We start from the raw sequence: 22,448 nt of genomic DNA, 5'->3' as shown, positions 1-22,448 counted from the left end.
TCCCTCAAGTTACGATGACCCCGACATACGTTTTTTTCGACACACGATGGCCATACGATGTATATTATACAGTCATGGCCGTAAATGTTGGCACCCCTGAAATTTGTGTGTATTGGAACTAAACCAAAAAAGGGAGGAAAAAAGCAAATTGAACATAATGTCACCAAACTCCAAAAATGGTCTGGACAAAATTATTGGCACCTTTCAGAATTGTGGAAAAATAAGATTGTTTCAAGCATGTGATGCTCCTTTATACTCACCTGGTGCAAGTAACAGGTGTGGGCAATATAAAAATCACACCTGAAAGCAGATAAAAAGGAGAGAAGTTCACTTAGCCTTTGCATTGTGTGTGTGTGTGTGCCACACTAAGCATGGACAACAGAAAGAGAAGAGAACTGTCTGAGGACTTGAGAACCAAAATTGTGGAAAAAATATCAACAATCTCAAGGTTACAAGTCCATCCCCAGAGATCTAGATTTACCTTTGTCCACAGTGAGCAACATTATCAAGAAGTTTGCAACCCATGTCACTGTAGATAATCTTCCTGGGCGTGGACAGAAGAGAAAAATTTATGAAATGTGTAAACACAGGATAGTCCGGATGGTGGATAAGCAGCCCCAAACAAGTTCCAAAGATATTCAAGCTGTCCTGCAGGCTCAGGGAGCATCAGTGTCAGCGCGAACTATCCGTCCACATTTAAATGAAATGAAACGCTATGGAGGAGACCCAGGAGGACCCCACTATGGAGGAGACCCAGGAGGACCCCACTATGGAGGAGACCCAGGAGGACCCCACTATGGAGGAGACCCAGGAGGACCCCACTATGGAGGAGACCCAGGAGGACCCCACTATGGAGGAGACCCAGGAGGACCCCACTATGGAGGAGACCCAGGAGGACCCCACTATGGAGGAGACCCAGGAGGACCCCACTGCTGACACAGAGACAGAAAAAAGAAAGACTACACAAAATGAACTTGAGTAACCAAAATCCTTCTGGGAAAACGTCTTGTGGACAGATGAGACAAGATAGAGCTTTTTGGTAAAGCGCATCATTCTACTGTTTACCGAAAACGTAATGAGGCCTACAAAGAAAAGAACACAGTACCTACAGTGAAATATGGTGGAGGTCAATGATATTTTGGGGTTGTTTTGCTGCCTCTGGCACTGGGGGCCTTGAATGTGTACAAGACATCATGAAATCTGAGGATTACCAATGGATTTTGGGTCGCACTGTACAGCCCAGTGTCAGAAAGCTGAGTTTGTGTCTGAGATCTTGGGTCTTCCAGCAGGACAATGACCCCAAACATACATCAAAAAGCCCCAGAAATGGATGACAACAAAGTGCTGGAGAGTTCTGAAGTGTCAGCAATGAGTCCAGATCTAAATCCCATTGATCACCTGTGGAGAGATCTTATAATTACTGTTGGGAAAAGGCGCCTTCCAATAAGAGACCTGGAGCAGTTTGTAAAGGAAGAGTGGTCCAACATTCCGGCTGAGAGGTGTAAGAAGCTTATTGATGGTTATAGGAAGACACTGATTTCTGTTATTTTTTCCAAAGGGTGCGCAACCAAATATTAAGTTACGGGTGCCAATAATTTTGTCCAGCCCATTTTTGGAGTTTGGTGACATTATGTCCAATTTGCTTTTTTTGTTAAGTTCCAATACACACAAAGGGGACGATTTATCAAAACCTGTCAAGAGGAAAATTTGCTGAGTTGCCCATAGCAACCATTCAGATCACTTCTTTCCTTTTTAACAAGGCCTGTGCAAAGTGAAAGAAGCGATCTGATTGGTTGCTATGGGCAACTGGGCATTTTTCTCTGCACTGGTTTTGATAAATCTCCCCCAAAGGGAATAAACCCGTGTTACTGCAATCCTTTTCTGTGAGAAATACTTCATTTTCTTGAAAAATTTCAGGGGTGCCAACATTTACGGCCATGACTGTATATATATATATATATATATATGTGTGTGTGTATATATATATATATATATATATATATATATATATATATATATATATAGTGCAGTATAGGTATGTTCGGTATTTGTGTGTGTGTGCAATATATGTATGTACAGATTGTGTGTATGTATATATGTGTGTGTGTGTGTGTAATGTGTGTGCGCAATATATGTATGTATATGTGTGTAATGTAGTGTTTGTGTGTTTGTAATTATTACTGTAATACAGTGATCCCTTAACTTACAATGGCCTCAACATACAATAGTTTCAACATACAATGTTTTTTTTCTGGACCATTGTAACTTGAAACCAGACTCAACATACAATGTACAGACAGTCCAGATCTGTGATACCTGTCACAACTGGAGGAACTGACCAATCAGAATGGGCATTTTACTGGTAAATCGCCTGTATTACTGAAATGTATGCACTGACTGGCTGTCTGGTAGCGCCCCCTACAGTACAGGGAGGAACTACAAGTTCTGTACTACTCCTTACCTGTACCAGGGTTACCTGCTCCTTAGGACAACAAGTAAGGGCGGCTCCATTTGGGACACTGTGTGTACTGTACAGGACCCTGAAGAAGCCCCTGTCCTCTACTTAAACCATTGTTTCCCAACCAGGGTGCCTCCAGCTGTTGCAAAACTACAACTCCCAGCATGCCCGGACAGCCAACGGCTGCCCGGGCATGCTGGGAGTTGTAGTTTTGCAACAGCTGGAGGCACCCTGGTTGGGAAACACTGACATAGACAGTGATTTACAGCTCCCAGCAGATCTTTCTTACTTTTATATATAAGGATTTGCTTTATCTATATTAGTTATCTACTTATTTTTATCTTTAATTCTCACTTTTTCCTATTTTCGGATGACATTTTGGTGGCTTCAGAACCGATTACCAGGTTTCCAGAGTTCTGGTCTCAACATACAATGGTTTCAACATACAATGGTCGTCCTGGAACAAATAAATATTGTAACTTGAGGGACGACTGTGTGTGTGTATATATATATATATATATATATATATATATATATATATATATATATAATTAGTATGTGTGTGCAGTATATGTATGTACGATTATATGTGTGTGTGTGTGTGTGTAATGTGTGTGCGCAATATATGTATGTATATGTGTGTAATGTAGTGTTTGTGTGTTTGTAATTATTACTGTAATACAGTGATCCCTTAACTTACAATGGCCTCAACATACAATAGTTTCAACATACAATGTTTTTTTTCTGGACCATTGTAACTTGAAACCAGACTCAACATACAATGTACAGACAGTCCAGATCTGTGATACCTGTCACAACTGGAGGAACTGACCAATCAGAATGGGCATTTTACTGGTAAATCGCCTGTATTACTGAAATGTATGCACTGACTGGCTGTCTGGTAGCGCCCCCTACAGTACAGGGAGGAACTACAAGTTCTGTACTACTCCTTACCTGTACCAGGGTTACCTGCTCCTTAGGACAACAAGTAAGGGCGGCTCCATTTGGGACACAGTGTGTACTGTATAGGACCCTGAAGAAGCCCCTGTCCTCTACTTAAACCATTGTTTCCCAACCAGGGTGCCTCCAGCTGTTGCAAAACTACAACTCCCAGCATGCCCGGACAGCCAACGGCTGCCCGGGCATGCTGGGAGTTGTAGTTTTGCAACAGCTGGAGGCACCCTGGTTGGGAAACACTGACATAGACAGTGATTTACAGCTCCCAGCAGATCTTTCTTACTTTTATATATAAGGATTTGCTTTATCTATATTAGTTATCTACTTATTTTTATCTTTAATTCTCACTTTTTCCTATTTTCGGATGACATTTTGGTGGCTTCAGAACCGATTACCAGGTTTCCAGAGTTCTGGTCTCAACATACAATGGTTTCAACATACAATGGTCGTCCTGGAACAAATAAATATTGTAACTTGAGGGACGACTGTGTGTGTGTATATATATATATATAATTAGTATGTGTGTGCAGTATATGTATGTACGATTATATGTGTGTGTGTGTGTATTTATCTATCTGTGTATGTGTGTGCAAGATATAGGGATGTCTTGATACTGGTATCGGTATCGGGGCCGATACTAGCTATTTGCATGGTATCGGGGACTCGTTTAATGTCCCCGATACCTGCTGCCGCTCCACTGTCCCGTTTTTCCGTTCTTCCGTCCTCCGGGCCGCATCATGTCGTCCTATGGAGGAGCATGTGACACACACGTCACTCCGCCTCCTCCCCTGCGCCCGGCGTTACGCTACGGAGGAGGCGGAGTGACGTATATGTCACATGCTCCTCCATAGGACCACATGATGCGGTCCGGAGGACGGGACAGAGGAGGTGAGCTGCCTGCAAGGAGGGGGGCTTCTACTAATGTCTACCGGGGGGGGGGGGGGGCTGCCGCTGTCTAAATGGGGGGCCCCTGCTGGTGTCTAAATGGGGGGTCCCTGCTGGTGTCTAAATGGGGGGCCCCTGCTGGTGTCTAAATGGGGGGCCCCTGCTGGTGTCTAAATGGGGGGCCCCTGCTGGTGTCTAAATGAGGGGGCCCCTGCTGCTGTCTAAATGGGGGGCCCCTGCTGCTGTCTAAAGGGGGGCTGTGGTCTACAGGGGGCTGCTACTTATGTCTACCGGGGGGCTGCTGTCTACAAGGGGGCTGCTGCTAATGTCTGCAAGGGGACACTACCTATTAAAGACAATCTTACAGCGGAGTCACCTGCACTAACTTGAATCTATAGGTAGACAGTGCAGGTGACCCGGTTTCTACCGCCGCTCACCATGTGGTCATCGTTCTCACCGCCAATGCAAATTCCCTGTTCTGTCCAATGGAGAAGAGAGAAATCTTGGCTCCTACTACCACAGCCGCCTAAATTGTACACAACAAGGACCCACATATCATACGGTAATCAGCACCAGAAATCGGGTCACCCTGGGGTCAGATTCCCTTTAACCCCTTAACGACGCAGGACGTATATTTACGTCCGGCGCCGGCTCCCGCGATATGAAGCGGGATCGCGCCGCAATCCCGCATCATATCGCGTCGGTCCCGGCGCTCATCAACGGCCCGGACCGCGGCTAATACCACACATGCGGTATTAACCCTTTAGAAGCGGCTGCTCAGTCGGGCTGTTCGGGACCGCCGCAGTGAAATTGCGGCGTCCCGAACAGCTGACCGGACACCGGGAGGGCCCTTACCTGCCTCCTCGGTGTCCGATCGGCAAATGACTGCTCCGTGCCTGAGATCCAGGCAGGAGCAGTCAAGCGCCGATAACACTGATCACAGGCGTGTTAATACACGCCTGTGATCTGTGTAGAAGATCAGTGTGTGCAGTGTTATAGTCTCCTATGGGATAATAATGATCAGTATAATAGATCAGTGTGTGCAGTGTTATAGGTCCCTATGGGATAACAATGATCAGTATAAGAGATCAGTGTATGCAGTGTTATAGGTCCCTATGGGATAACAATGATCAGTATAAGAGATCAGTGTGTGCAGTGTTATAGGTCCCTATGGGATAACAATGATCAGTATAAGAGATCAGTGTGTGCAGTGTTATAGGTCCCTATGGGATAACAATGATCAGTATAAGAGATCAGTGTGTGCAGTGTTATAGGTCCCTATGGGATAATAATGATCAGTATAAGAGATCAGTGTGTGCAGTGTTATAGGTCCCTATGGGATAACAATGATCAGTATAAGAGATCAGTGTGTGCAGTGTTATAGGTCCCTATGGGATAACAATGATCAGTATAAGAGATCAGTGTGTGCAGTGTTATAGGTCCCTATGGGATAACAATGATCAGTATAAGAGATCAGTGTGTGCAGTGTTATAGGTCCCTATGGGATAACAATGATCAGTATAAGAGATCAGTGTGTGCAGTGTTATAGGTCCCTATGGGATAACAATGATCAGTATAAGAGATCAGTGTGTGCAGTGTTATAGGTCCCTATGGGATAACAATGATCAGTATAAGAGATCAGTGTGTGCAGTGTTATAGGTCCCTATGGGATAACAATGATCAGTATAAGAGATCAGTGTGTGCAGTGTTATAGGTCCCTATGGGATAACAATGATCAGTATAAGAGATCAGTGTGTGCAGTGTTATAAGTCCCTATGGGATAACAATGATCAGTATAAGAGATCAGTGTGTGCAGTGTTATAGGTCCCTATGGGATAACAATGATCAGTATAAGAAATCAGTGTGTGCAGTGTTATAGGTCCCTATGGGACCTATAACACTGCAAAAAAAAATGTAAAAAAAAAGGTGTTAATAAAGGTCATTTAACCCCTTCCCTAATAAAAGTTTGAATCACCCCCCTTTTCCCATAAAAAAATAAAACTGTAAAAAAAATAAAAAAAATAAACATATATGGTATCGCCGCATGCGTAAATGTCCAAACTATAAAAATATATCGTTAATTAAACCGCACGGTCAATGGCGTACACGCAAAAAAATTCCAAAGTCCAAAAAAGCGTATTTTGGTCACTTTTTATACCATTAAAAAATGAATAAAAAGTTATCAAAAAGTCCGATCAAAGCAAATACCGATAAAAACTTCAGATCACGGCGCAAAAAATGAGTCCTCATACCGCCCTGTACATGGAAAAATAAAGTTATAGGGGTCAGAAGATGACATTTTTAAACGTATACATTTTCCTGCATGTAGTTATGATTTTTTCCAGAAGTGCGACAAAATCACCTATATAAGTAGGGGATCATTTTAACCGTATGGACCTACAGAATAAAGATAAGGTGTCATTTTTACCGAAAAATGTACTACGTAGAAACGGAAGCCCCCAAAAGTTACAAAATGACGTTTTTTCTTCGATTTTGTCGCACAATGATTTTCTTTCCCGTTTCGCCGTGCATTTTTGGGTAAAATGACTGTCACTGCAAAGTAGAATTGGCGACGCAAAAAATAAGCCATAATATGGATTTTTAGGTGGAAAATTGAAAGGGTTATGATTTTTAAAAGGTAAGGAGGAAAGTGCAAAAACGGAAAAACCCTGAGTCCTTAAGGGGTTAAAGGGGTTATCCAGGAAAAATAATTTTTTTTATATATCAACTGGCTAAAAAAAAGTTAAACGGATTTGTTAATTACTTCTATTAAAAAATATTAATCCTTTCAGTACTTATGAGCTTCTGAAGTTAAGGTTGTTCTTTTCTATCTAAGTGCTCTCTGATGACACGTGTCTCGGGAACCGCCCAGTTTAGAAGAGGTTTGCTATGGGGATTTGCTTCTAAACTGGGTGGTTCCAGAGACACGTGTCATCAGAGAGCACTTAGACAGAAAAGAACAACCTTAACTTCAGAAGCTCATAAGTACTGAAAGGATTAATATTTTTTAATAGAAGTAATTTACAAATCTGTTTAACTTTCTGGAGCCAGTTGATATATGGAAAAAAAGTGTTTTCCTGGATAACCCCTTTAAAATATAAGTACTCGTACTTGGTATCGGCGAGTACTAGAATTAAAGTATCGGTACTCGTACTCGGTCTTAAAAAAAGGGGGTATTGGGGCATCCCTAGCAAGATATGTATATATGTGTGTGTGTGTGTATGTGTATATATAATGAAAAATGAAGAGATGTCCAGCGCAGGTTCCAAGCAATACGAAATAATTTATTCAGCAGTAACACGACATGATGACAGGTAGGTGACGCGTTTCAGCTACAATCTGCGGCCTTAGTCATACTAAGGCCGCAGATTGTGGCTGAAACGCGTCACCTACCTGTCATCATGTCGTGTTACTGCTGAATAAATTATTTCGTATTGCTTGGAACCTGCGCTGGACATCTCTTCATTTTTCATAATTTATACGAGTTGTGGTTCAGTCTCGTCCGAGACGCAGAAAGGGCGTACGAGTGAGCTGTGCCTAACACTTTGGACTTTGTATGTATATATATATATATATATATATATATATATATATATATATATACTGTGTATGTGTGTGTGTATATATATCTCATATGTACCATAATCATAGAGATATCATTCGGTACAGCAAGGGAAAAATGGTATTCACTGTCTCGCTATCCCTTTTAGTGTGTGATGTAACATTTTTTGCAGCATGCACAATGCGTAAGCCATTATTCCGTGGTGCTCAGCTTCAAATACATAGAGGGGAATTTATCAAGCAATTTAGACATCTTTTTTTTGTCTAAATTTGTCATAGGAAAAGTCACAGGCTGGTTCTGTGCGACTTTTTCCTGCGACATTTAATGTTTAGGAATAAATTGAAGGCTGATATCCAGCGGTTCATGAATCCAAGGATACTGGGTCCGGTAATCAAAATGTTTCTGTATTGAAAGTAATAAGGAGTGGATGTATAACATTTGTATTCCTCAAATCTTAAAGGGGTATCCCAATATCAGTAAATTGCATTTAAATATGACCATCACCCCACGATATATAACTTACTAATATAGTGTTCTCACAAATTGTCCTGGCTTCAGCATGTTTTTGCATGATCACCTCTGACAGGAAGTTGTGTAGTCCACTCATTGTCTCAGCAGCTCAACGACTTCTCCCTCTACTCCTGACAGGCAGTTGTGTAGTCCTCTCATTGTCAGTGTGGTGTTGTCTCAGCAGCTCACTGACTCTTCCCTCTCTACTGAGAAAACTCTCCATTCTCTGTTGTCTCAGGAGGCGTGGCTGGATCTTGTCTCTGAGTTCTAGCCCCGCCCCCTGAATGATGTCATCTCTGACCAACCTCCACAGCTACATCACCATCTCCCGTCATATACATACAGTGGTCCCTCAACATACGATGGTAATCCGTTCCAAACGGACCATCGTTTGTTGAAACCATCGTATGTTGAGGGATCCGTGCAATGTAAAGTATTGGACAGTGGTCTACAACCTGCGGACCTCCAGATGTTGCAAAACTACAACACCCAGCATGCCCGGACAGCAAACGGCTGTCCGGGCATACTGGGAGTTGTAGTTTTGCAACATCTGGAGGTCCGCAGGTTGAAGACCACTGGTATTGGAGGTTATACTCACCTGTCCCCGCCGCTCCGGACCGTCACCGCTGCCCTGGATGTCGCCCTCCATCGCTGTCGCCGCGTCCCCGGGGTGTCCACGACATTCCGGCAAGGCCTCTGCTTGCCCGGCATCCTCACTCTCCGTCGCCGCCATCACGTCGCTACGCACGCTGCTCCTATTGGATGACGGAACGGCGTGCGCAGCGACGTGATGACGACGGAGAGCGCCGACGATGCAGGGGATCCCGAAGAGGACGTGCCGGAGCCCCGAGGACAGGTAAGTGATCGTCAGCGGACCACACGGGGCACCGTAAACGGCTATCCGGTGGGTGGCAGCTGAAGCAGTCTGCGCTGCCGGATAGCCGTTTATGCGATGGCCCAACATACAAAAGCATCGTATGTTGATGCTGCCTTCACCATGCGATGGTCCCTGAGAGACGGGGCCATCATAGGTGGGGGGGGGGGGGGGGGGGGTCACTGTATATATTTTTATTGGGACATTTAGGGAAGAATAAGGTGTGGTTACAGCATGCTGACTTGTGCTAAACAATGCCACAGGCAGAGGAGCAGACAGGGAATGATTACTGTAGGTGCTGCCAACTACGGTCTGCTGTAAATTGAGATGTTCTTCGATAGCTCTGGGTTAGGAACTGGCAGGAGTGCTGTGGGAGAACTGTGATGAAGAGCTGATGGAAAGCAATGCATTATGGGAATTGTTGTACTGAGCTACTGCTCAACCAGAAGGTACAGCCAGGAAGTCCAGAACTAAGACCCCAAAACAAATGGATTTTTCATGTTTTCAGAACCAGGGCAGATGGGTAAGCAATGTTTTTGTTACCCTGACATCGGAATTCGCCTTTTAAGATTAAAACACATGAATCTAGAATCCCATCACTGCAATGTAATATATTTTATCTTTATATATATATATATATATATATATATATATATATATAATATAAATTTATTTTTATTTTTTCAGATTGGTCGTCTGGTCATTGGGCAGAACGGCATCTTGTCCACTCCGGCCGTGTCCTGCATCATCCGCAAAATCAAAGCTATTGGTGGAATAATCCTGACGGCCAGTCACAACCCCGGGGGCCCCAACGGAGACTTTGGCATTAAATACAACACTTCCAATGGAGGTGAGAAAATCTCTACATCTACTGTCATTAAAAAAACTTTTGACAGGTCAATTAAATGTGTCAAAAGTTGTTGATCTCCCCGGGTCTCCCTCCTGAGACCCACTGCCATCGTGAGTTATTGGCCTCCTGGGAAGCGGCTCCCCGACTCGAGAGAGATCTGTACGTTTCTCTGCATAGACTTCTAAGGTGTTAAAGGGGTATTCCAGGAAATTATTTATTTTTATGTATCAACTGGCTCCAGAAAGTTAAACAGATTTGTAAATTACTTCTATAAAAAAAATCTTAATCCTTTCAGTACTTATGAGCTGCTGAAGTTGAGTTATTTTCTGTCTAAGTGCTCTCTGATGACACCTGTCTCAGGAACTGTCCAGAGTAGAAGCAAATCCCCATAGCAAGCCTCTTCTACTCTGTGCAGTTCCCGAGACAGGCAGAGATGTCAGCAGAGAGCACTGTTGTCAGACAGGAAAGAACAACTCAACTTCAGCAGCTGATAAGTACTGGAAGGATTAAGATTTTCTAATAGAAGTAATTTACAAATTTGTTTAACTTACTGGAGCCAGTTGATATATAAAAATACATTTTTTTCCCGACTAACTCCTTTAAGGCAGTGTTTCCCAACCAGAGAGCCTCCAGCCGTTGCAAAACTACAAAACTCCCAGCATGCCCGGACAGCCAGAGGCAGTGCTGGTGAACTGGTGACCGTTTTACTTTAACACTTCAGCCTGAACTGCACTGATACATTGTAGCAAAGTATCAGCATAGGGAAGAGATTTGTGCTACAGTGTCAGGAACTGTCCAAAGTAAGAGGAAATCCCCATCACAAACTTCTCCTGCTCTGGACAGTTCCTGACATTGACAGAGGTGTCAGCAGAGAGCACTGTGATCGGACAGCAAAGACATACACAACTTCCTGTGGAGTATACAGCAGCTGATAAGTACTGAAAGGATTAAGATTTTTAAATTGAAGTAATTTACAAATCTGTTTAACTTTCTGGCACCAGTTGATATAAAAACAATTATTTCCTCTGCAGTACCCCTTAAGGACCAAGGACGTACCGGTACGTCCTTGGTCCTGCTCTCCTGATATAACGCGGGGTTACACAGTAACCCCGCGTCATATCACGGCGGGCCTGGCGTCATAGTGAAGCCGTGACCTGCCTCTAATAGCGCGCAGCTGAGCTCAGAGCTGAGCCGCGCAGCTAAAAGTGAAAGTTGCTGGCTAGCTCAGTCGGGCTGTTCGGGATAGCCGCGGCTAATCACAGCATCCCGAACAGCTTACAGGACAGCTGGAGGGTCCCTACCTGCCTCCTCACTGTCCGATCACCGAATGACTGCTCAGTGCCTGAGATCCAGGCCTGAGCAGTCATGCGGCAGAATCGTTGATCACTGGTTTCTTATGAGAAACCAGTGATCAATGATGAAGATCAGTGTGTGCAGTGTTATAGGTCCCTATGGGATAACAATGATCAGTGTGTGCAGTGTTATAGGTCCCTATGGGATAACAATGATCAGTATAAGAGATCAGTGTGTGCAGTGTTATAGGTCCCTATGGGATAACAATGATCAGTATAAGAGATCAGTGTGTGCAGTGTTATAGGTCCCTATGGGATAACAATGATCAGTATAAGAGATCAGTGTGTGCAGTGTTATAGGTCCCTATGGGAGCTATAACACTGCAAAAATAAAGTGAACAAATAAAGTGAATGAATATCATTTAACTCCTCCCCTATTAAAAGTTTGAATCACCCCCCTTTTCCAATAAAAAAAAAAACACAGTGTAAATAAAAAAAAAATAAACATATATGGTATCACCGCGTGCGGAAATGTCCGAATTATAAAAATATATCATTAATTAAACCGCTCGGTCAATGGCGTGCGCGCAAAAAAATTCAATAAGTCCTATCAATGCAAAAATGGTATCATTAAAAACTTCAGATCACGGCGCAAAAAATGAGTCCTCATACCGCCCAATACACGGAAAAATAAAAAAGTTATAGGGGTCAGAAGATGACAATTTTAAACGTATTAATTTTCCTGCATGTAGTTAGGACAAAATCAAACCTATACAAGTAGGGGATCATTTTAATCGTATGGACCAAAAGAATAAAGATAAGGTGTCATTTTTACCGAAAAATGTACTACGTAGAAACGGAAGCCCCCAAAAGTTACAAAATGGCGTTTGTTTTTTTCAGTTTTGTCGCACAATGATTTTTTTTTTCCGTTTCACCGTAGATTTTTGGGCAAAATGACTGATGTCATTACAAAGTAGAATTGGTGGCGCAAAAAATAAGCCATCATATGGATTTATAGGTGCAAAATTAAAAGAGTTACGATTTTTTAAAGGCAAGGAGCAAAAAACGAAAATGCAAAAACGGAAAAAACCCCGGTCCTTAAGGGGTTAAAGGGGTATTCTAGGAAAAAACTTTTTTATATATACCAACTGGCTTTAGAAAGTTAAACAGATTTGTAAATTACTTCTATTAAAAAATCTTAATCCTTTCAGTACTTATGAGCTTCTGAAGTTAAGGTTGTTCTTTTCTGTCTAAGTGCTCTCTGATGACACGTGTCTCGGGAAACGCCCAGTTTGGAAGAGGTTTGTTATGCTTCTAAACTGGGCGTTTCCCGAGACACGTGTCATCAGAGAGGATTTAGACAGAAAAGAACAACCTTAACTTCAGAAGCTCATAAGTACTGAAAGGATTAAGATTTTTTTAATTGAAGTAATTTACAAATCTGTTTTACTTTCTGGAGCCAGTTGATATATATAAAAAAAATTTTTCCTGGAATACCCCTTTAATGCTTTTATTTAATCCTTTTCCAGCCTTTCTATCATATGACACGGTTAGTTGTCAGTAGGGGGTTCCACGCACTGTATGTAGAGGTTGACGGGTCAAATAAGGTCTTGGCAGGTGCTGTGTAATGAGGGGTTAACCCGAGCGGACTGTTCTCATGTTTCCATCAGGCCCTGCAACCGAAGCTATCACTGATAAAATCTTCCAGCTCAGTAAGACCATCGAGGAATTCGCCATCTGCCCCGACCTCCATGTTGACCTGGCCACCATCGGGAAGCAGCAGTTCGATCTGGAGAATAAGTTTAAACCATTTACAGGTAACATTGTGTTCTTCCCTGGTCTGCGCTATTCTTGCGGTTGGATTTGCAGACAGTGGCTCCGACTCGCGTGCGACTATAGCCTAAAGCGGTGATCCCGAACCTGTGGTTCTGCAGCTCTTGCAAAACTACAACTCCCATGATGCCCTGACAGCCTAGGCATAAGCCTGTTGGCAAATACAGCGGAGCATTTCAGAGATTATGGGAGGGGGCGTGTTAAGTCACGCCCCCTCCCATAGACTTGCATTAAGGGGGTGGAGCGTGACGTCATGAGGGGGCGGATCCATGATGTCATGAACTGCCAGTCCCTGTATCATGAGCCACGGAGCAATGACTCGGAGCTGATGACTCGGGGGCTGCAGCAGTGGGACCCCCGTGATCAGACATCTTATCCCCTATCCTTTGGTAGGGGATAAGATGTCTAGGGGCCGAGTACCCCTTTTAATGCCCTGCACTAGGCATTACATAATGCAGTCTTTCCCAACCAGTGTGCCTCCAGCTGTTCCAAAACTACAACTCCCAGCATGCCCGGACAGCCAACGGCTGTCCGGGCATGCTGGGAGTTGTAGTTTTGCAACAGCTGGAGGCACACTGGTTGGGAAACCCTGACATAGTGTATCGGATTTTCCTGTAGCGTTCTTGCAGTATTTATAACCCTGCTTGGCACACATGATGGATGGTGCGGTGACTACCGTGCCAGCTTATTGCAAGAAAACCCTGTGTTGTCTAACGTGTACGTTTAGGGGTTAAAGGGGTTATCCAGGAATCAAAAAACTGAGATAATTTCTTTCAAAGACCGCTCCCTGTCTGTCTCCAAGTTGGTTGTGGTTCTGCAGCTCTGTTCCATTGAAGTGAATGGAGCCAAGTTCTAATACCACACCTAACCTGGAGACAGACAGGGAGCGGTCTGGATAACCCCTTTAAAATAGAACCACTTGTGTATATCCCAATAAGAGGTGTCATAAAACAAACACCTTATCACATTGTACAAGTGCATTGCACAACACCCAACATTGCACCAGACAGACACGTAATCCGTGAGAGCCGTCGCTGGTCTGTACAGTGGTCCCCCGACATACGATGGCCCCGACATACGATCGTTTCAACATGTGATGCTTCTGTGTGTTGGGGCCATCGCAAAAACTGCTGGCTGCTTCAGCTTCCGCCGGATAGCCGTTTAATGTGCCCCCGCTGATTAATACTTGCATGTCCCCGCCGCTCCGGCCTGTCAGTTCGCCGCTCATTTGCTGCCCTGCACTGTTGCTCTTTGTCGCCATCATCACGTCGCCGCTCACGGCACCCCGCGTGAGCGGCGACGTGATGATGGCGCAGGGCAGTGGCGAGGTAGTGATATGGCAGGAGAGGAGCGGTGAACGGATGGGCCGGAGCGGTGGGGACATGTGAGTATCATTGAGCATCTGTCTGTGTGCCTCCATGTATAGTGTCAGTGTTATCTCAACATACGATGCTCCGCCTGGAACCCGTTACCATCGTATGTTGAGGGACCACTGTACTGGCAAAAAGGGGTCAACAAACAGTAAGAGTTTAAATGGCGCCGTTGTCAGCTTCTTAATAAAGAGAATAGTATTTTATTCTAAACACTTGGTTGTGTCTTGTTCCCCGTATCAGGGTCAGTTTTTTCCCCCTATATACATGGAGCAGTTATTCCCGTATATACTGCGTCCACTTTGGGACATCGTCAGCCGTAACTCCGTCACACGTCAGGCGAAACGGTGCCCCGCCTCCTCCCTCAGACCAGTCTCCAGTCAATCATCAGCCACAACTCCCTCCTCCATCATCCGTAACTCCCTCATCCAAAACTCTGTTATCCCTCAGACGAAAAACGTTGTGCCGTATAGCAGAGCCGAATAAGTGACGGCTCTCTGCTATACGTGTTCTGCTGTACACGCTATTCAGTGTCGGCTCTGCTATGCGGCAGAAAGTTTCGTCTGAGGGATGATGGAGTTTTGGATGATGGAGTTTCAGATGAGGGAGGAGGGAGTTGTGGCTGATGGCGATTGGTGCGAGGGAGGAGGCGCTGTTTCACTTGATGTGGGACGGAGTTACGTTTGACGACTATGTCCTAAAAGGGACGCTGTACGTATAGAAGTTTGCGGGGTCTGCAGAGTTGCTGACCCTGACGATAGTTAATAAATCTGTGAAAATGAGAATCAATAATATCTTTTCGTTTCGTATGTTCTCAGTCTCCAGCGCTTCCTTATCCCCGCCATGTCTTCTTGCCTTGCAGTGGAGATTGTGGACTCCGTAGAGGCGTACGCTAACATGCTGCGGAACATCTTCGACTTCAGTGCCTTAAAAGAACTGCTGTCAGGTCAGAACAGGCTGCACATCCGGATTGACTCCATGCATGGAGGTGAGGCGTCCACCAGGGGATAGAAGGAAATCTTAAAGAAATTGGATCAAAGCTGTGTTGGGGCCTCTACTTTAGCCCCAGTTTATGTCTAGGGCCCATTAAATGGTTCTCTGCGGAATAGAAGATGCTAGTGGATCGGTTTTAGGACTGACTCAGAGCAGCGTTCCGTAATGTTTAGACGTCCCATAGAGAATGAATGGATTGCTGGCTGCACAGGTGCGGTGAGCGCCATTTATTCCAAGCTAAAATTTTCCTGCTTTTTTGGAATTGGCTCAACCCCCTACAAGTCTGCTAAATATCCCGCTATGCCAGTGTTTTCCAAACGGTGTGTTCCCAGCTGTTGCAAAGCTACAACTTGCAGCAGGCCTGGACAGCCTTCGGCTGTCCAGGCCTGCTGTGAATTCTAGTTTTGCAACAGCTGGAGGCACACTGGTTGGAAAACACCGCCCTGTACTGTGCATAGGTGAAAACGTAAAATCATGATATCCCTTAAAGTTTCTATATGTAAATGATCATCTAACATGTATTATTTATGATATGGTATATGTAATGTGTATACATAATAGGGTACGTCCAGTGTGTATACATTAAAGGGGACGTCCAGTGTGTGCATACGTTATAGGGGACGTCCAGTGTGTGTGTGTATACTATATAGGGGATGTCCAGTGTGTGTACACATTACAGGGGACGTCCAGTGTGTGTATACATTATAGGGGACGTCTAGTGTGTGTATACGTTATAGGGGACGTCCAGTGTGTGTGTATACTATATAGGGGATGTCCAGTGTGTGTATACTATATAGGGGATGTCCAGTGTGTGTACACATTACAGGGGACGTCCAGTGTGTGTATACATTATAGGGGACGTCTAGTGTGTGTATACGTTATAGGGGACGTCCAGTGTGTGTGTATACTATATAGGGGATGTCCAGTGTGTGTATACATTATAGGGGACGTCCAGTGTGTGTATACATTATAGGGGACGTCCAGTGTGTGTATACATTACAGGGGACGTCTAGTGTGTGTATACGTTATAGGGGACGTCCAGTGTGTGTGTATACTATATAGGGGATGTCCAGTGTGTGTATACATTATAGGGGACGTCCAGTGTGTGTATACATTATAGGGGACGTCCAGTGTGTGTATACGTTACAGGGGACGTCTAGTGTGTGTATACGTTATAGGGGACGTCCAGTGTGTGTGTATACTATATAGGGGATGTCCAGTGTGTGTATACATTATAGGGGACGTCCAGTGTGTGTATACATTACAGGGGACGTCCAGTGTGTGTATACGTTACAGGGGACGTCCAGTGTGTGTATACGTTATAGGGGACGTCCAGTGTGTGTGTATACATTATAGGGGACGTCCAGTGTGTATATATTAACCCCTTAAGGACGCAGGACGTAAATGTACGTCCTGGTGAGGTGGTACTTAACGCACCAGGACGTACATTTACGTCCTAAGCATAACCGCGGGCATCGGAGCGATGCCCGTGTCATGCGCGGCTGATCCCGGCTGCTGATCGCAGCCAGGGACCCGCCGGCAATGGCCGACGCCCGCGATCTCGCGGGCGTCCGCCATTAACCCCTCAGGTGCCGGGATCAATACAGATCCCGGCATCTGCGGCAGTTCGCGATTAAAATGAACGATCGGATCGCCCGCAGCGCTGCTGCGGGGATCCGATCATTCATAACGCCGCACGGAGGTCCCCTCACCTTCCTCCGTGCGGCTCCCGGCGTCTCCTGCTCTGGTCTGTGATCGAGCAGACCAGAGCAGGAGATGACCGATAATACTGATCTGTTCTATGTCCTATACATAGAACAGATCAGTATTAGCAATCATGGTATTGCTATGAATAGTCCCCTATGGGGACTATTCAAGTGTAAAAAAAAATGTAAAAAAATGTAAAAGTAAAAGTAAAAAAAAAGTGAAAAATCCCCTCCCCCAATAAAAAAGTAAAACGTCCGTTTTTTCCTATTTTACCCCCAAAAAGCGTAAAAAACATTTTTTATAGACATATTTGGTATCGCTGCGTGCGTAAATGTCCGAACTATTAAAATAAAATGTTAATGATCCCGTACGGTGAACGGCGTGAACGAAAAAAAATTTTAAAAGTCCAAAATTCCTACTTTTTTAATACATTTTATTTAAAAAAAAATTATAAAAAATGTATTAAAAGTTTTTTATATGCAAATGTGGTATCAAAAAAAAGTACAGATCATGGCGCAAAAAATGAGCCCCCATACCGCCGCTTATACGGAAAAATAAAAAAGTTATAGGTCATCAAAATGAAGGGATTATAAACGTACTAATTTGGTTAAAAAGTTTGTGATTTTTTTTAAGCGCAACAATAATATAAAAGTATATAATAATGGGTATCATTTTAATCGTATTGACCCTCAGAATAAAGAACACACGTCATTTTTACCATAAATTGTACGGCGTGAAAACGAAACCTTCCAAAATTAGCAAAATTGCGTTTTTCGTTTTAATTTCCCCACAAAAATAGTGTTTTTTGGTTGCGCCATACATTTTATGATATAATGAGTGATGTCATTACAAAGGACAACTGGTCGCGCAAAAAACAAGCCCTCATACTAGTCTGTGGATGAAAATATAAAAGAGTTATGATTTTTAGAAGGCGAGGAGGAAAAAATGAAAACGTAAAAATTTAATTGTCTGAGTCCTTAAGGCCAAAATGGGCTGAGTCCTTAAGGGGTTAAAGGGGACGTCCAGTGTGTATACATTATAGGGTACGTGCAGTGTGTATACATTATAGGGGACGTCCAGTGTGTATACATTATAGGGGACGTCCAGTGTGTGTGTATACATTATAGGGGACGTCCAGTGTGTGTGTATACATTATAGGGGACGTCCAGTGTGTGTGTATACATTATAGGGGACGTGCAGTGTGTGTATACATTACAGGGGACGTCCAGTGTGTGTGTATACATTATAGGGGACGTCCAGTGTGTGTGTATACATTATAGGGGACGTCCAGTGTGTGTGTATACATTATAGGGGACGTCCAGTGTGTGTGTGTATACATTATAGGGGATGTCCAGTGTGTGTGTGTATACATTATAGGGGACGTCCAGTGTGTGTGTGTATACATTATAGGGGACGTCCAGTGTGTGTGTGTATACATTAGAGGGGACGTCCAGTGTGGGTGTGTATACATTAGAGGGGACGTCCAGTGTGGGTGTGTACATTAGAGGGGACGTCCAGTGTGGGTGTATACATTATAGGGGACGTCCAGTGTGTGTGTGGGTGTATACATTAGAGGGGACGTCCAGTGTGTGTGTGGGTGTATACATTAGAGGGGACGTCCAGTGTGTGTGTGGGTGTATACATTAGAGGGGACGTCCAGTGTGTGTGTGGGTGTATACATTAGAGGGGACGTCCAGTGTGTGTGTGGGTGTATACATTAGAGGGGACGTCCAGTGTGTGTGTGGGTGTATACATTAGAGGGGACGTCCAGTGTGTGTGTGGGTGTATACATTAGAGGGGACGTCCAGTGTGTGTGTGGGTGTATACATTAGAGGGGACGTCCAGTGTGTGTGGGTGTATACATTAGAGGGGACGTCCAGTGTGGGTGTATACATTATAGGGGACGTCCAGTGTGTGTGTGGGTGTATACATTAGAGGGGACGTCCAGTGTGTGTGTGGGTGTATACATTAGAGGGGACGTCCAGTGTGTGTGTGGGTGTATACATTAGAGGGGACGTCCAGTGTGTGTGGGTGTATACATTAGAGGGGACGTCCAGTGTGGGTGTATACATTAGAGGGGACGTCCAGTGTGTGTGTGGGTGTATACATTAGAGGGGACGTCCAGTGTGTGTGTGGGTGTATACATTAGAGGGGACGTCCAGTGTGTGTGTGGGTGTATACATTAGAGGGGACGTCCAGTGTGTGTGTGGGTGTATACATTAGAGGGGACGTCCAGTGTGGGTGTATACATTAGAGGGGACGTCCAGTGTGTGTGTGGGTGTATACATTAGAGGGGACGTCCAGTGTGGGTGTATACATTAGAGGGGACGTCCAGTGTGTGTGTGGGTGTATACATTAGAGGGGACGTCCAGTGTTTGTGCCACCAGAAAATATACACTGGACGTCCCCTATAATGTATACACACACTGTGTATACATGAAGGTCCGATGAAGTAGTCTTGTACTATGAAACAGCTGTGACCGGTTTGAAGAGCTCTCCCGGCGCTGCTTGTCCTTTCACATTATGCACTTTGTTATCACTTGAATAAAGAGAAACAAGAAAATACTACCAGAAGAGTGGCGAGTGCTTTTCTCTACATACCTATTGTTGGAAGCGATTTGTGCACTATGGGCGTGAGCACCTCCTTTCTCTTGGACTTCCAGCGACTATCGTATGATGCCATATACGTCAGCTTTGACCTAATATATGCAGTGCCAGGCGAACTGTATCTAACACACATAATTTTATAACTAAATATATATATATATATAAATATACACCATTGTTTATCAGCATAGAGCATGCATTTTTTTAACTAAAATTTTAAAGGAAAACTGTCACATATTTTCTCCCGCACTATCCACATGTACTGGTGGATAGTGCGGGAGACGCTGATTAAAACGAGCCCTACCTTGGTCTGATCCGCGCCGCCGTTCGCCCGCACTTGTAGTTTTAATCTCTGTGTATATCTGGCTGTAACTGGCAAAGGCGGGGCTTCTGCGGGCTAGCGGACACTGACGTCAGCGCCGCTCATGAATATTCATCCCTCCCTCTGGTTAGGAGCGGCGAAGAGAGGGAGAACAGGAGGGATGAATATTCATGAGCGGCGCTGACGTCAGTGTCCGTTAGCCCGCAGAAGCCCCGCCTTTGCCAGTTACAGCCGGATATACACAGAGATTAAAACTACAAGTGCGGGCGAACGGCGGCGCGGATCAGACCAAGGTAGGGCTCGTTTTAATCAGCGTCTCCCGCACTATCCACCAGTACATGTGGATAGTGCGGGAGAAAATATGTGACAGTTTTCCTTTAAGCTTAGTCTATCTGCGTGTTATACGCCTATAAGCTCTTTCTGGCCGCTTTCAATCATGTAACTGCAGCGGCTTCTGTGGGGCCAGATCCTGCTGCCGTCTGATTCCCATGTCCCTCCCCATCCCCGGCTTTCATATTATTCTGTCCTGTGGGGGCGCTCCAGCGGTGTCCTGCGCTGTCACTGTGCGCTGCGCACTGACAAGTAACTTCCTCAACGCAACGTCACTCATCAGTGCACAGCGACAGTGCAGGACAGTGCAGGAGCGCCCCCACTGGACAAGTAAAGCCAGGAATGGGGAGGACATGGGAATCTGGCAGCGTTGGGACTCTAGCCCCGCAGAAGCCGCTGCAGTTTTATGAATTATAGCGGCCGCTTTAATTAATTGAACCACAGCGGCTTCTGTTGGGCTAGAAAGAGTGTTTTGGGGTTTGCACGCATTTACACGCACCCTCATTTCAACCTTTTTTACCCAAATTTCCTCGGAAAAATTAGGGAGCATGTTATAGGCCAGTGCGTGTTATACCCCAATAAATACAGTATTATAGTTGTATTATATGGTACGTCCAGTGTATACATTACTGTGTACAGGGGTGTGGAAATTTTATAAAAAACTACTTGTCCACGGGACTAAAATGGAGCAAAATCTACTTGTCCCTCATGACGATCTACTTGTCCCGGCCAATTTTCGCTTTTACACTCTCGTTTTTTCCTCCTCGCCCTATAATAGCCATAACTACCTACTAAGATACCTTTTAATTTTTCAATAACATTCTCCGAACTAAAAAAATATATAAATATATACATTAAGGGAAGTGAAATTGAAATAGTAAAAGATAATTTTGCAAATTTCGTGGTTTTCTTTTCTGCGCCATTTACCTTGTGGTTGAGGTAACATGTTAGTTTTATACTTTAGGCGCCTGATTACGCAATACCAGATTTGTATCGTTTACGTCATGTTTTACTAATTCTGGACTTTTTCTAATTTTTTTTATTTGCCATTTTTTAACCCCTGTAGCTTTATTTTTTTTCCGCATACCAGGCTGTATGAGGGCTCATTTTTTGCGCCATAATCTGTTTTTTTGTATCGGTACCATTTTGGTATTGATCTGACTTTTTAATCGCTTTTTTACTTTTTTTTATGGGATATTATAAAAATTTCAAATCTGTGGTTTGGTATTTTTTTTACATTTACCGTACGGGATACATAATGTTATATTTTAATAGGTGGTACAATTACGCACGAAGCGATATGTTTACATGTTTTTATATAGGAAAAGGGGGTGATTTGAACTTTTAACATGGAAGGGGTTAATGCAGCGGTCTTCAAACTGTGGCCCTCCAGATGTTGCAAAACTACAACTCCTAGCATGCCTGGACAGCCAACGGCTGTCCTGGCATGCTGGGAATTGTAGTTTTGTAACATCTGGAGGGGCACAGTTTGAAGACCACTGGGTTATTATGTGTCTTTCAAACTTTTATTGAAACTTTTATTTATTATGATTTTTTTTTTTTTGGACACTTTATTAGACTTATGAGGAATCATTAGATTCATCAGACAGATGAATAGAGTTCTACTGAACTCTATTAATCTCTGTGCTCTGTGATCCATTGATAGAGCCTGGTCCAGCCTGGATCTATCAATGACAGAGCGGGACAGGAGGAAGCAGAGGTAAGTCCTCCGGCTACCTCTATAGTGGATCTCCCCCCGCGATCGCGCTGCAGGGGGGCGATCCACCCCACTAGCCCACCAGGGAGCGTTCACATCTCCCTTTAGACGCCGCTGTCAGCTTTGACAGCGGCGATCTAAAGGGTTAATAGCCAGCCGCGGCGATCGCTGCATGCTGGCT

At 44.3% G+C, this 22,448-nt stretch overlaps 1 protein-coding gene across 1 annotated transcript in view; it reads left to right on the top strand.

Annotated features, from left to right (window-relative positions):
- PGM1 (phosphoglucomutase 1) overlaps window positions 1–22,448 on the top strand; it is a 57,534-nt gene that overhangs the window by 21,769 nt on the left and 13,317 nt on the right. Inside the window, exons 2-4 of the mRNA XM_056532856.1 lie at window positions 9,934–10,096; window positions 13,059–13,205; window positions 15,454–15,579. Of these exons, the coding sequence (XP_056388831.1) occupies window positions 9,934–10,096; window positions 13,059–13,205; window positions 15,454–15,579 (436 nt within the window). The remainder of the gene's footprint in view (window positions 1–9,933; window positions 10,097–13,058; window positions 13,206–15,453; window positions 15,580–22,448) is intronic.

The sequence above is a fragment of the Hyla sarda genome, chromosome 7 (genome assembly GCF_029499605.1).
Source record: "Hyla sarda isolate aHylSar1 chromosome 7, aHylSar1.hap1, whole genome shotgun sequence".
Lineage (NCBI taxonomy): Eukaryota > Metazoa > Chordata > Amphibia > Anura > Hylidae > Hyla > Hyla sarda.
The sequence above is the reverse complement of the archived record's forward strand: the minus strand, read 5'-3'. Positions and strand labels throughout refer to the sequence as shown.